This window comes from Poeciliopsis prolifica, unplaced genomic scaffold (genome assembly GCF_027474105.1).
Source record: "Poeciliopsis prolifica strain line A6 unplaced genomic scaffold, Auburn_PproV2 SCAFFOLD042, whole genome shotgun sequence".
Classification (NCBI taxonomy): domain Eukaryota; kingdom Metazoa; phylum Chordata; class Actinopteri; order Cyprinodontiformes; family Poeciliidae; genus Poeciliopsis; species Poeciliopsis prolifica.
In genome coordinates this window covers 4429742-4443442 of record NW_026562417.1, presented here as the reverse complement: position 1 = coordinate 4443442, position 13701 = coordinate 4429742, and the positions used below count along the sequence as shown (strand labels likewise).

General features: G+C 38.4%; 1 protein-coding gene across 1 annotated transcript; it reads right to left on the bottom strand.

Moving 5' to 3' along the window:
• Nucleotides 1-532: 532 nt before the first annotated feature.
• On the bottom strand, nucleotides 533-12993 carry LOC129376207 (chloride anion exchanger-like). Its single transcript, XM_055055742.1, has 19 exons — nucleotides 12792-12993; nucleotides 12398-12540; nucleotides 10540-10650; nucleotides 10206-10366; nucleotides 9435-9599; nucleotides 7670-7822; nucleotides 7448-7530; nucleotides 7206-7353; nucleotides 6850-6963; nucleotides 6686-6763; nucleotides 6076-6171; nucleotides 5129-5235; nucleotides 3548-3617; nucleotides 3386-3478; nucleotides 3201-3296; nucleotides 2185-2406; nucleotides 1994-2048; nucleotides 1349-1482; nucleotides 533-774 (listed from the first exon to the last, which is right to left on the bottom strand). Exons 1-19 carry the CDS (start codon nucleotides 12920-12922, stop codon nucleotides 754-756), a joined length of 2181 nt encoding a protein of 726 aa, XP_054911717.1. The 5' UTR covers nucleotides 12923-12993; the 3' UTR covers nucleotides 533-753.
• Nucleotides 12994-13701: the final 708 nt, after the last annotated feature.

Below are 13701 nucleotides of genomic sequence, written 5' to 3'. Positions count from 1 at the left end.
ATAGAAGGGATGATTGGAAGAACTAAAAGTTTTTGAAAATATTTTCATTTGTAACTAAAGAAAAAGTGAAATAAAAAAATGAAACTGGAGATTTTTTAGTCTAGTCCTGTTTTAACACAATTACTCACTGACCAATTTGTGGTATTTATGAACTTGTAGCCATTACTCCATTCATGCAGATGAATAAACTGATACAAATTCATAAAAGTATCATTGACCAAACCCCTTCCCATCTTTGCTCTATTTCCAGCAACACTCATTTAATAAATTCATAAATTAGGTTTCGTTTTGCTGGACTTGGAAAAAACAAAACTTAGTACATTCAATACTTCAATATCAACTTTTATCAAATCAGTAAGATCCATATGATGTGAAAAATGCACCTGCTTTTAAAAACGGCTGACTTGTGTGTACTCAGCATATTTAGTCGATAAGAATATGATTGTATATTTTGTTTGATTCTTCCTGAACAGGTTCTTGTTGAAAATGAAAATTTGACCTGGGATCATGAAGGTTCAATAACACAAAATAATTCAAATATTTCCAGGTATCATCTGATACCTAAAATTCAAACTTTATTGCAGTGAATTGTAGAAAAAAAAATACTTGTGAGATGAAATGAAATGACTTATAATGACCAGTGAAATCCCAAATGTACAGCAGTAACAGTCAGTGACTGGACTGAAATATTAACACGCTGCTTGAACTATTCCTGGGTGGTTTTTCCATGAGTTGATTTTCCAGGTTGTTCTTCTACAGCTTGGTGTCTTTCAGCTGCAAAGACAACAGGAAATGAAAAGGTTGGGATTTTATTTGGCAAAACAAAGCTGTGAATGATTATGAGGTGTGAGTTTTGTTTTTTTAAGAATTGTATGTTCTTGCTGGGATTTTTTTTTTAACAATTTCTGCAGATATATACAACCAAATGAAAATGTTTTAAGTTTTTCTTAATTTTAAAACAAAAAAATCATACTTTTTAAAAATAACACATTTCCTTTGGGAGAACATTTCTATGACGTTGGCAACTTGAAATTGCATAGCATCATGCGATGCATCATTGCTTATCTTCATCATTCTGGATCTGATCCAGAATAGATCCACCTTGGTTCTATTTGGACATATGCTGGTACCAGACGCAGCAGCCATGTCCCTGTTGACTGTTGGATGATTTGGCTACTTCCTCCCAACACATCGCTTGACCCCAGGTGGACCAAATACTTTGACCCGAAACTCAACTAGGCATTTCTCTTTAAGATGGCAGATAGCACTCATTTTTATTTTTAAACATGTTCTGTGGTATATCAAGTAGTAATATAATATCAGCAAATTGCATTTCTTTCTCTCTCACCACTCTGTCAGTGCTGTTGTCTTCATGTTTTTCTAGCACGTCCAGCACGGCATCATGTAGAGTTGGGAAGAACATGGATGTCTGAATCTCATCATCAAAGAACATGCAGCTGTGCAGTTTCTCCATGATGAGGGCTGTTGATACAAGTAAACAATAAATACATGGACATGTCTCAAGTTTTCAGACAATTTTACCAAATCCTCAGCAGCTTCTCTTTTGTTTTTCAAACTAGATATGTAACGTTAAGGGCATTTTATGGCAACAAATAATCCTTTGCAGAAACTTCTCGTAAAAACAGGAAGTAAATGCCATGCAAGGATAATAGTACGTCATCAAGACTTGCTGTGATTGAAGTGTGTTTACAGATTTCACAAAGTGCTTTTAAGTTCCTCCGTCGGGTTCTGGTTTGTTGAATCTCTAAGTTGTGGCTCTCCGCCTCCAACTGCATAACTCACCACTTAAATTGTCACTTTAAAAACTCTAACTTGAGACGCAGGCTTTGCTATCCTTACTTTGGTCTCAAGTGGCCTTTGTGTTATGCGTCACTTTCAGGTTCAGCAACTTTCATCCATCTGCTCATCTGCCTGGTGGTCATGTTTTTTTACACAATGAGAAAAATCCTCAAAGGGACTGAATTGAACTCACCGTCACATGAAACTATGTAAACATTCACGTCAACTCGCGTAAACTCCTTAAGCGCCTGCAGAGAGAATAACATACGGCTTTAACATGTGGAACTTTAAAATATAAAGCGAAAGAGCTTGTTTTTCTCATGTGGATGAGAGAAACGAGTCACATAAATCCATATGTGGATTTAGGCAGATTTGCTGTTTTACCATTTTGAGTCCTTTCATCGCAGAAATGTCCACGAAGGAAACAGCAGAAAAGTCCAAGATCAGACTGTGGAGGTTCACTGTGGGAACGCTGAACTCCGGCGGAAGCTCGGCGCTCCAGTTCATCTGGAATGGAAGCTCCTTCAGATCGGCCGGCAGCTCCAGACCCTCCGCGTTCACTTCAGGGTCATCGGTTGCAGTCCAGAACAAATTCTCTAAGCCTTTCTGATGCAAAAAGTAGAAAGTAGAATTAAAGACACAACGTTCACTCTGCCACATTTGGCATGTTATAGCAAAATTCAATGCATTTTATTGGGATTTTATGTAACCGATCAGAGCAAATTATCACGTTTTTTTTCCAGTGAAAATAAAATCATGTTCACTCCCAGCTTCTCTGCCATGTCTACACATCTAGAGATGGAAATATTAACTCATTCTTCTTTACTAACCAGCTCAAGCTCAGATTGGATAAATGCGACTAGGAATCAGGTCTGGACTTTGACTGGACCATTCTAACATATAAATATGCTTTGATCTAACTATTCAATTGAAGTTCTGCGTTCAGAGCCGGTAGAGGTTTTTATTAAAATGTGGTGCATTCTGCGAACGTAGTGACTAGATTCCCCTCATGTCTGAATACGCAGTCATGTGTCAACAGAGTAAATGACGGAGGGCTGAGAACACGACCTTGAGGAGCTCCACTGGTGGAGGTATATTTTCCAACATGAACATGATGAGGTATTTTTGTCAGAAAGTCCAGGCTTCAGAGACGTAAAGTGGTGTTCAGTCCAACTCTCTGCAGGGTGATGGTATTAAACTCTGAACTACTGTCAAAGTAAAGAAGTCAGGGATAAGTGATCACCAGTGGATATTGCATCCTTGGTGGAAAGTCTGCCACCTGAGCTGTAACTCTCTGCAGCTCCTCTATTGTTATTATGATCCTCTTGATCCAACAAAACACCAGCAGGTTTTTTTGTTTTGTTTTTTTCACTTACTCTCTATCTAGAATAAGTTCCCACCTCTGTGATGCCATGATCCCGTTTCTGTAGGAGCTTCTTGATTTTTCGGAGCACTTTGTTCCTCTTCCGTAAAACTCTGAGAGGGTTGAACCCAACCTGGAACACAGTGTGATCATTTTGTGCTTCCTTATTTAAGCCAAGACAAAAAAAAAACCCAGATGAAAGCAGCATCATTTTATACGCACAGCTTCTACAAGCTTGTTCCTGAAGAACTCGATGTTGGCAAAGAAGATGGGCGAAGGTATCCGGAAGATTTTTACTCCTTTTGGTTCACATACCTGAGGACGATGGACGTGATTTTATGATTTTATGGACATAGAGTGTTTGAGTTTATTTTACCAACTCACCAGAGGATAATCCTTCTGATCTCTGTACAGGTCTGTACCTGGGAGATTGACCAAAATGGAACAGCGGGGGCTAAAGAGAAACAGCAGTTGTTCACAAGACAGCCCTGAGAAGACATACTAATGACATAATTAATCAATTGCATCCACTATTCAAATCTGCTGATGATCTCTAATTTTTCGTCAGAAAAATTAGAGGCCAGGGTCTAATGAAAGCAGCTTATGTCAGGTTTTTTTTTGTTTGTTTGTTTGTTTTGCTCCACGTCCATCAAGTGAATCTGTCCCCTCTACATTACCAACAAGATGTTGGGTGAGCCAGTAGCTTTTCCATCTTTCAGACTTTGGCTGTGATACATTTGGTGAGTGCATGATTCAAACATCAAAATTTGAGAGCCACATAAAAATGATGAATTTTCATCCTATGTTGTTGAGCTTTTCATTTATCCATTACGGTAGATCTGTTCTCCACTTTTGACTCAACAGAGACTTTGTTTTGGTTTTTCAGCCAAACATCACAACCTGATTCTACAGTCACCAATGAGAGGAGGCACTGTTTTGAAAGAGAAGGAACCAAAACCTTCCTTAAGTTGAGACATTATTCTATAGGACAGAAATAAAATAAAAAAAAAAGAAAAAAAAATCATAATTTGAATAAACATATTTTGAGTCTCTGGATTCTGTTGAAACATCAATGCATGTCTCACTGTGTCACCAGCAGGGGGCAGGCTGCTGTCACAGCAGTCAGACCTGCTGAGGGTTTGGCTTGGATTGGTTTAAATATTTTCTATTAATAGGAATTATATTGAACACTGTTGCAACCAGGGTGTGGGCGTATTTGGGGGAAAAGTTATGACAGATCCAAGGGCCCTCTGCAATTTATTTATTTATTTTATAGAAATATAAAAAAATTGGGGCCTGTCAATTGCAAAATTAATCATATTGTGTTTTCTAAAATAGTAAAAATCAAATGTTGCCCCTCTCAGACCAAAAAACACACATCCATATTTGCACTGAACCCACTGCATATTTGTTAAAACTGTCATTATGTTGAGACAGTATGGCAGAGAAAAAATCTGTGAAAATATTATTTAATCTGCTTTCTCCCAGTACTACCTTGAAACAACCAGGGAGGAGAGTTTTAGTTCTGTTAATCACAATCTCATGTGGCTGCTCCCTCCCTCTCCTTGCTTTGTGCTGTGCTGTAGCTAGCAATAACGATAAGTTGTTTCTCCGTCATCAGCACATTTAGCAGCGAGTGAATGAGGATGATTCACGGCACTAATACCCTCCTCCTGGTTCTGATTAATTGTTTTTGTCTGATTTAATTTTTTGTCAAGATTCCTGGCGCGGCCCCTGATTGCAACAATGAGTAATAAACTGATGAGTGATAAACTTAAGCAACATGTCAATGCTATAAAATATAATTACACAAGAAATAGCAATGGAGTCCTGCCAATTTATTACAATACTCATATTACCTTTGAAGTTATGTGTTTTTATGTCATATATGCCTTTCTATCTGATTCAGTACAACTGAAAGTTTCCTTTTTCGTTCGTGTCAGATGCAATAAAGTGTATTATTACAACTGAGTCCTGAAGACGACAGTCAGAAGCTCTATGCCTAAACCCACAGCCAGACCAAGATCCAGTCCAAGCAGGATGGCACCCAGGCACGTCCCGACCCACACCACCTGCACACACACCAAAAAAGTCAGTACCAGAACGACAGCATAAAAAATTCAAATACAGTGCGATGAAACCGCATCTGCCCCACTCACAGATTCTATTCTGACTTTGTTTTCTGTCACAGTTTAATGAATCAGGTCATTACCGTACATTTTTTTTTTTAATATGAGACACCGATAACACGAACCCGGACAATTTACTGTAATAAATGAAAGCATACATTTTAGTCTCAAGCAGAAAATCTGAAGTAAAATCTACCTGTTCTTGACCTTAAGTCAGTGGTTCCCATTGTGTGGGGCGCGCCCCCTCGGGGGGCCACAGAGTCATTGCGGGGGCGCACAGGAAGTGGTATGGGTGAATGAAAAAAACACCAAAAAAAAAAACAGTTACACAAAAATGTTGATGACAAAGATGGTTTATAGTATGAATTAAACTTCAGTGGAGTTTAAAAACAAAATATGTTTATATGTCTAATAGGTTTATGTTGAACGGTGTGTGTGGCCAGTTGATTTTTTTTTTCGTCTTTGGGTTTTTTTTATTGTAATCCATAGGGGGGCCTAGAAAATCTTTGGGAACCACCGACTTAAGTCAGGAACTCCTGGGTTATGCAGCAGAATATTGCATCCTCCAGAATTTTGAAATTGCTTTTGTCATTTTTTTTCAGTACTTCTTTTTTTCTAGAATTACTGATTTTTGTGGAAGCTACTTTAGAATTAAAGCCCAGAAAAAAATTAATATGTAGAAGAAAAAAGATGAGGAAGAGAAACAGAAAATTTGCAGGGAGGCAAGTACTTTTTCAAAGCATTATATAAAATTGTTATTTTGAACAGTCTATTAGCACCTACACATTCTGGTTTGTCTCTCCTCCAAAGGTACGGTATTTTTCTGAACTGCATCAGCATCCCCTTTAGGTTGACGATTACCAAGGCACCCAGAACAGACTGCAGTCACACAAAAAATAGTTATCGTTACTATTGTACAGAGGAATCAAACTACAAATATTTAGGGCCTTGCCAAAGTGTGTTTGTCGGTTGGAATCCAATGTTTTTATGCTGAAAATGAGCTAAAATGATAAGGTTAGCTTAAATTCTGTCTGTAGCATGTGAGGTGTCACTAGCATGTGGATTTTACACCAAGTTACTCCATTCAGTATTTTAAATGTGACTAGTATCTAAATAAATTCACTAAAATGTGTAACGTCTAACGTTAGCATGAGGACTAGCACTAAAATGTAGAGCAACTAGCATGTTGACGCTATCGAATATCAGTAGCCTGTTGGCGAACAGTGGCTTAATCCACTCAATATAATACAGATGAGTAATAGATACAGAAAATAGCTAGTATGCTTATTTTAGCAAGACTAATGTTAGCACGAGGGCTATCAGTAGCATGTTGAGCAACTAGCAGGTGGAAAACAACAGTTTTACTATTTAATAAAGACATCGACGATCTCACCCTTGGAAGTGGCTCCAGCAGGAAGCCAAGGGCCACTGTGACAATCATTGCCATCATCGCTGAGACCAGCCCGGCAACCTGGTTTTGTGATGTGAGTAAACTCTGAGTACAAGTGGAAGATGGGGATATGGAAGAGAGTGAGCACAATTCTGGACACATCTGACCTGCGTTTTGCCTCCAGAGCTCTCCTGCACTGCGGTCCTGGAAAGGGCCGTGCTGGCTGCAAAAGATCTGAAGGTTGCTCCAAACATGTTGCTAACCCCAAATGCAACAAGCTCCTAAGATGTAAGACAGCTCCGACATGTAAGACAGCGCCATTATCAGCAAAAAAAAAGTATAATCAATTTAGGTCAAAGGATTCTTTACTGCATGCTTGACTCATGCAATCCATCATATAAAAGCAATATTCAACCCTAAAGTTATGAGGATTTACACTCTCGTTGTTGACCATCAGTGATCAATTAACTCCATTTGTTAGAGCAGAGGCAAACTATCGATCAAGCGTTGGCAAAGAGCGCACCTGGTTACCGTCAATGGTGTAATCATGTTTGTTAGAGTACACTTTGGCCACAGAAAAGGCTACAGCGAATCCTACAATGGCTACAGGAAAGGCCTCCACTGCACCCTCCTGGAAGACTTGGACGCTAGGCAGAATCGGAGACTCATACCTAGAACGTGAAAGTGGTTATTTTTTATTTATTTTTAATAACTTATCTGATGAAATATCAAGAGGAAAGCATACATGAAGAACTTCAAACTTACCCCCTAACCATTGTGCCAACAACTTCAACGTCATACCTCTTCTCAAAGTTGAAGCCATAGGACACCCCGCAAGCTATAACAGTCTGTGTGAATGAAAACACACATTTTTCATGAGTAGTTACGATGAAATACGGTGTACTAGTCTTATTTGGTAGAGGATACCTTGGAGTTCCATAATAAGTCACGTAAAAAAGACAAATGAGGATAAACATAAGAACTCACCATTATAACTTCTATGGGAATGGGAACAGGAAGCTTGGCTCTGTATCTGTCGTTAACCTCCTTTACAATAAACACCACCACCATGATCACTATAGACATCACCAGGTCACATTTGTTAGTGGAGGTGATCTGGACAAAGATCTTTTCCAAGGTCTGTCAAGCAGGAGCACATGTCAGCGTCTTGAAAAGCATTCTTTACTGAAGATGAAGATTTTGTTCAAAGAAATATACCAAAGCAGTGAATATACATTCAATTAAATCGTTTGCAGTTGACCCTAAGGATAGTCAACCTATCAAATGATCAAATCATATTCCCAATAAATATCCTTATCATACCTGGACATTCTTTTGCAACTTTTAACCCATTTCTTGAATTCTATCTGCAGTGTTAATGCCAAACAATCCCACTTATGATCATCTTGTCCATTAAAGTTATGACTAACCTTAGATCTGTCTTGATTTGGTGGCAACCAACATTTTTCACTGAAAACAGTGAGAATTCAGGGAAAAAAAAACCCAACTAAAACCAACACAGATCAAGGGTTGATCAACCTTTTGGTAGATGTTTGGATCTCCCTTGGGTGAGTTTGTTTCGTTCTGAACGATGTGTTCCAAAATATAATACTCTAACATAAATAATTCCCTACCATTTCTGGAATATGTTTATGTTGTATCAATATTTCTGGGCCTTCTATCTGAGCTAAACACATACAGACAAAAGTTTGAGTCATATTCTGTTCCTTGCCTTTGACTCGCTATACTAAAGTGATTGGACTGATGCAGGGTTTGTCATTGTGACCCTTAAGCACCCTTGACCCTCACCATGACAACAGGACCTGGTTTAAAAGCAGCTATTTGGTAACACTCCCCGGTTTCCTTCTGCCACTTCCTACCAAGCACACTCCAGAAAATCTTTGAATTTTAAGCTGGGAGAAAATACTCAAAATAATCTTGCTTTTCTCAGCAACAAGCATCATTTCCTCAATACTTCATTTGAAAATGACTGATAAATTATGTTTTTTTTTAGTCTTGTCCACCCTTCTTTCTTTTGTCACCACGGGCAACAACCTCTACAGCTATAGTACAAACCACCAATTTTTGGGATAAAAGTAACACATTTGCCAACTAGGATGTTTGGCTGATCTTTAAAGACAACTTACAGTTTAATAAAACCTAAAACTGTATGTTTAATAGAAGTGTTAGGATGTTTTGTCACCCTAACATAAAATGACAAGCTGCTTAGTTGGCAGGTTTGTCTTCATCCTATGTATGAGCTCAGAATCCCAATTTTGAAAAGTCAGGATTCAAGCAGCTAATTGCTCCCATTCCCTTTTTAAAACTTGACCCAATAACTCAAGTACACCTGACTAACTGACAGTATATGAGATTAAACAAGACCTCTATCCAGCCTCAACACCTCAAACCTCAAGACTTGTCTAAGATCAACATTTAAGGGTAGCAGGATCAGGAAACTTAACCAACATGTCACCAGAGAAACGCTTGAGCTTGTACTGGATGATTCCAAGGCTGGCTGTATTTCCCATAACACACTGGTTAGATTCCTCATTGGTTGTGGACCAGGCGCATCGCTTGGAGGGTAAGGAGGGTTAAGGTAAGGGGCACTGATTGCCCAGTGCTGTGCCCCAAAGGATGGGGGCGGGAGGCTACTGGCACTGATTTGTACAATCTGGTCAGGTTGGGGTTTCATCCCTAGGAAAAACATTTGATTCATTTTGTCATCGGATTGCACCAAATTTGGACTTACATATATCATGGAGAGTGGGCCGTTGATTCCTGGAACAGTCAGCCCCAACACGAACTTGAGCTGCGACACCAAGATGTGAACAGCAGCTGCTGTGGTAAATCCAGACACCAGAGTGTCTGAAAGGTAGACGACAATGAAGCCCACCTGCAGGACCCCCATGGCGAGCTGCAACGGAGCAAAACAAAACAAAAAAAGCAGAGAACAAGCATTTGAGAGCAGAAGTTTATGTTCAGCGAATAAACAAGTTGCACCACAAAACTGGAACAAACTTCCAGAAAATTGTAAAACATCCAAAACACAGAGTGACTTTAAATCAATACCAAAACTCAGCTCTTTAGAACTGCTTTTGAAACATTAAAAATGAAACATTAGCCAACATTTTGATGTTTAACGATGGCACTTGACAATTGATTAGTTGATTGTTTGGTTGATTGGTTGGTTGGTGTTAAGTCAGATCAGATCTTTCCTGTTATAGGACCGTTAGAATTACCAAAATTATTTCTATTTGCTAAATGAGTTCCATAAATTCATATAAAAAAAATTGTTAAATAAATCTGTAATTTTTTTCTCTTGTTATTTCAGCAAATAGAAACAATTCTGGCAACTCTAACCTAACCCAAGAGATGTTTGGTCTGACTTAACTTCAGATAGTGAGAAAAAAAAACAAGATGCATATGTGTCTTTTTATTTGGTGCATGTAAACTTCTGGGTTCAGATGTAAGTCTGTTTAGAAAAGAATTACATGATCCAGGGATAAAGAATCCAGTTCACCTGGAAAATACCCATGAGGAAGGTCACAGAGGAGGCCACCAGGACTCGCTTCTGGTCCGGGGTCAGGCCTTCAAAATCTGTGATGTTAGCATGCGGTCCGTCTTCAGGGACCAGGCGGGTCACCACGGCTCCCACCATGAGGCTCAGCACAGGGAAGGAGCCTTCAGAGAGGATGGAACCGGACGAGCCGAGTCAAATCTTCACTAATCTGATCAAAATGATCAGATCCACCCAGCAACACGGATATTATGCAAGACGCTCAAACACTTGTTTTATCTCTTGGGAAAAACTTGGATTGAATGAGTAAAGCACAGACCCTGGTAATAAAACATACCTACAGATATATGCCTTGAAGTGCCAAAGAAAAAGTATGTCAGCATTGGGAAGAAAGCCGTGTAGAGTCCATAGCTGGGAGGCAGCGACGCCAGCAGGGAGAAGGCCAGTCCTGCAGGAAGACACAGGAAATCCCATTCAAATAAGTTTAAAGATGATGTTCATTAGTTTCAGGAGAGGTTGGTGTGAAGAGACTTTTCTTTCCTTTTGTAGTTGGAGCCTTTAATCCTCTCCTTTGCATTTGGTCTCCTTTAACATTTAACAGCAGTCAGGATCATTTTTTACATTTCCTGCCTCTTGTGTACATTTCATGGTAAGTAACAGAGACAAAATATTTGCAGATATTTGATCTGAGTGAAGCTACTGTCAAGTTAAACATTTTTATTATGTCTAGGAAATGACGACAATATTATAGATTAATAAAGCAAAAACAGAATCAGAAAAGACCAGTATCCCTACAAAGTTTAAGTATTTGACATTTTTGTTTAGCTACATTAAAAGTGGAGTCACATTTTTTATTGCTTTGTGCTGTAATAAGGGTAATTATGGAATCACAGGTGATGCTCATGACAGGAAAAGTGTGACACACAAGATTACCAGCAGTGGCGATAAATGTGATGAAATCATTTCAGCATTTTATTGTCAGGCGGGAAAATTTCCAAACTTAAATTTGTACACAATAGAAACCAGAAGTTTCTATTGTGTACAAATAGAAAATAAAAAAGTGAATTTTTTTCTTCACTGTCTGAAGTTAAAGTTTAAATTTTAGGTCAGTTAGAATGGTTTCTATATAATGAATGCCAGAAAACTTTGCAAAAGTTTTTTTAATAGATGTGTTTTTGTTGCTAACTTCAAACTGAGAGAAGTCTTTAAGTTTGGTCTTTGTCAGGGGTAGCCCTGACAAAGACTATCTATATCTTCTAAATTGTATCATTTGGCTCAAACCTTTTTTAGACATTTTCCAAAATGAGAAGGAACAAGAAAACTTTCTGTTCAACACGGGCAGACGTTTGCTGAGCTTTATAAGTCAGGCAAATATTCAACGCAACTTCGTCAGAGCAACAGTCAATGTCATCAGTAAGAGGCTTCTTCAGACTCACTGCAATACAGACTGCTACAGGAGATCCTTCCTGCCCACAGATTATACAACAACTCCTTAAAGGACCTTGGATTTTGAGTTACAGCAACATTTTTAAAAAGTGTTGAATCGAGTTTTAAAACCTTTATTTTATTGAAATAAAAGTAACAAGTATCAAGTAAAAGTGAATGAGGAAAAATCAGATGTAATCATCATGCAAACATGAAGTCAGCTGTTTGCTAACATACGCTCCAGGTGGGGCAGGTTGTGAAATGTGCAGGTTTCACAAAGATTTTACACAAAGTGTCCAGAAAAGGCACGATGGAGGATCCGTGGTGCTCAGGGACTGTTTCTCTGCCAAGGCCAAACGTCATGTGGCGTCATGAACTCTTTGAAATGCAAGAAGTTTCAAAGTGTGTCCGATAGAAAACCACAACTTGGAAGACACTTTAATAAAAGTCAGTCAATAAAAAATGCATCAAATACTAACAGTGAATAAAACAGGACCCAGGATTTCTGGAGGATTTAGAGATTGAGTAAAACCTTTTTTCTCCATTCCAGCCAAGGCGAAGGGTTTATTTGTCTTTTTATCCCTTTTTTCCCCTCTTTTAACTCATATCTTGTAGTTACTCTGTGCATCTGCATCCAAGTATATTGATGGAAAGGTAGGTGGAAGGTAAAAGTGCATAAATCGAAATTCACATAGATTTTGATTAAATATGAGTTTTAGTTTGTGAATAAGTGAAAGCTCATTTCCAAACAGTGGGGCTGGTGTTCTCACCCTGCATGATGGCCACCAGTCCGGTGCTGACCCCAGACACCACATCACCCAGCAGCCACTCTCTGACTCTGTACGTCCTCATCCAGCCAATCACAGGCAGAACAGAGACCAGCGCTTTTTTGGCACGATTTGCATCGCAGCTGCTTCAATCCAACAAACACAAAGAAAAAATAACAGTTCATCTAATTGTCTCTCTTAAAAAAAATAGTATTGAAGAATATACATTGTCTATAACCTATATATCTACTTTTGGCCACAGTTATCCACACAGGTGACAATATTATCTGTTTCATCTTGAATAATTATGAAAAAAAAAAGAAGGTTAAAAATGAGAGACGGGTCAGCGCTGCAGCTGATCGCCACTGAGGCGTTGATTGAGCCCAGGAACACTTACGTCAAGTATTCTTTAACATGCACCATGAGCGCTTTGTGTTTCCTCTCGATTTTCTCATGGTCTTCAGCCAGGCTGTCTTCAGAGTACTTAGGTCTGGAAACCACATACTGTTTTCTCGAAGTCACCGTCATTCCAGTGAACGCTTCTTAAAAGTCCAACTCCGACAAAACGCAAAAAGATCACTTGAACAACCTTTGGCCAAAAAGCCTCCAACCTGAAATCTGACATTAGTCCCATCATAATGCAGTCTTTGTCTGCACTCTGTTCAATGATTAACACAGATTCATAGTTCATTGTCTCTTTGCTCTCTTTCTGTTACTTCACCTGAGAATGAGTGAGTGATAAACCAGCCACGTCATCATCGTTAAAATCATAGGAACGTTTTTGAGATTAATTTTAGGCTAATGATGTTGATAATCACAAACTTTCACACGAAAACCTAAACTAAGGCTTGTCAGGAACAAATTTCTAGCGGTTTTAGAAACATATTAATTGATAAGATGAAAGGATTTATTTTCAGTGGTGCTATAATCCTATGTGGGATTCCACAGGGAGTTATTTTTGGGTCCACTTTCTTTCTAGAATGCCATGACAGAAAGAAAGTGAATTTTTGGAGTTGAGTTCCACAAAAATGATCTTTTTTTTAATGTATACATTTTTGTCATGACTTTATGGTGGCTAATGTGAAAAAAATGAAAAAGTAGATTGTTTTATGTTGTCAACATTTAGCAGCTTTTTAGGAATAATGAATCTTTTTTAATCACTTTGACAAAGTTAAAAGTTAAATAATACCACCATAGAAGTTTATATGGTATATCTTTCATTCCTTATCATAGTGTAAAATATTCATGAGCACAAAACAAACCAATAAAAATAAGTTGTATAAAGATTATTTTTTAATTTTGAAAAC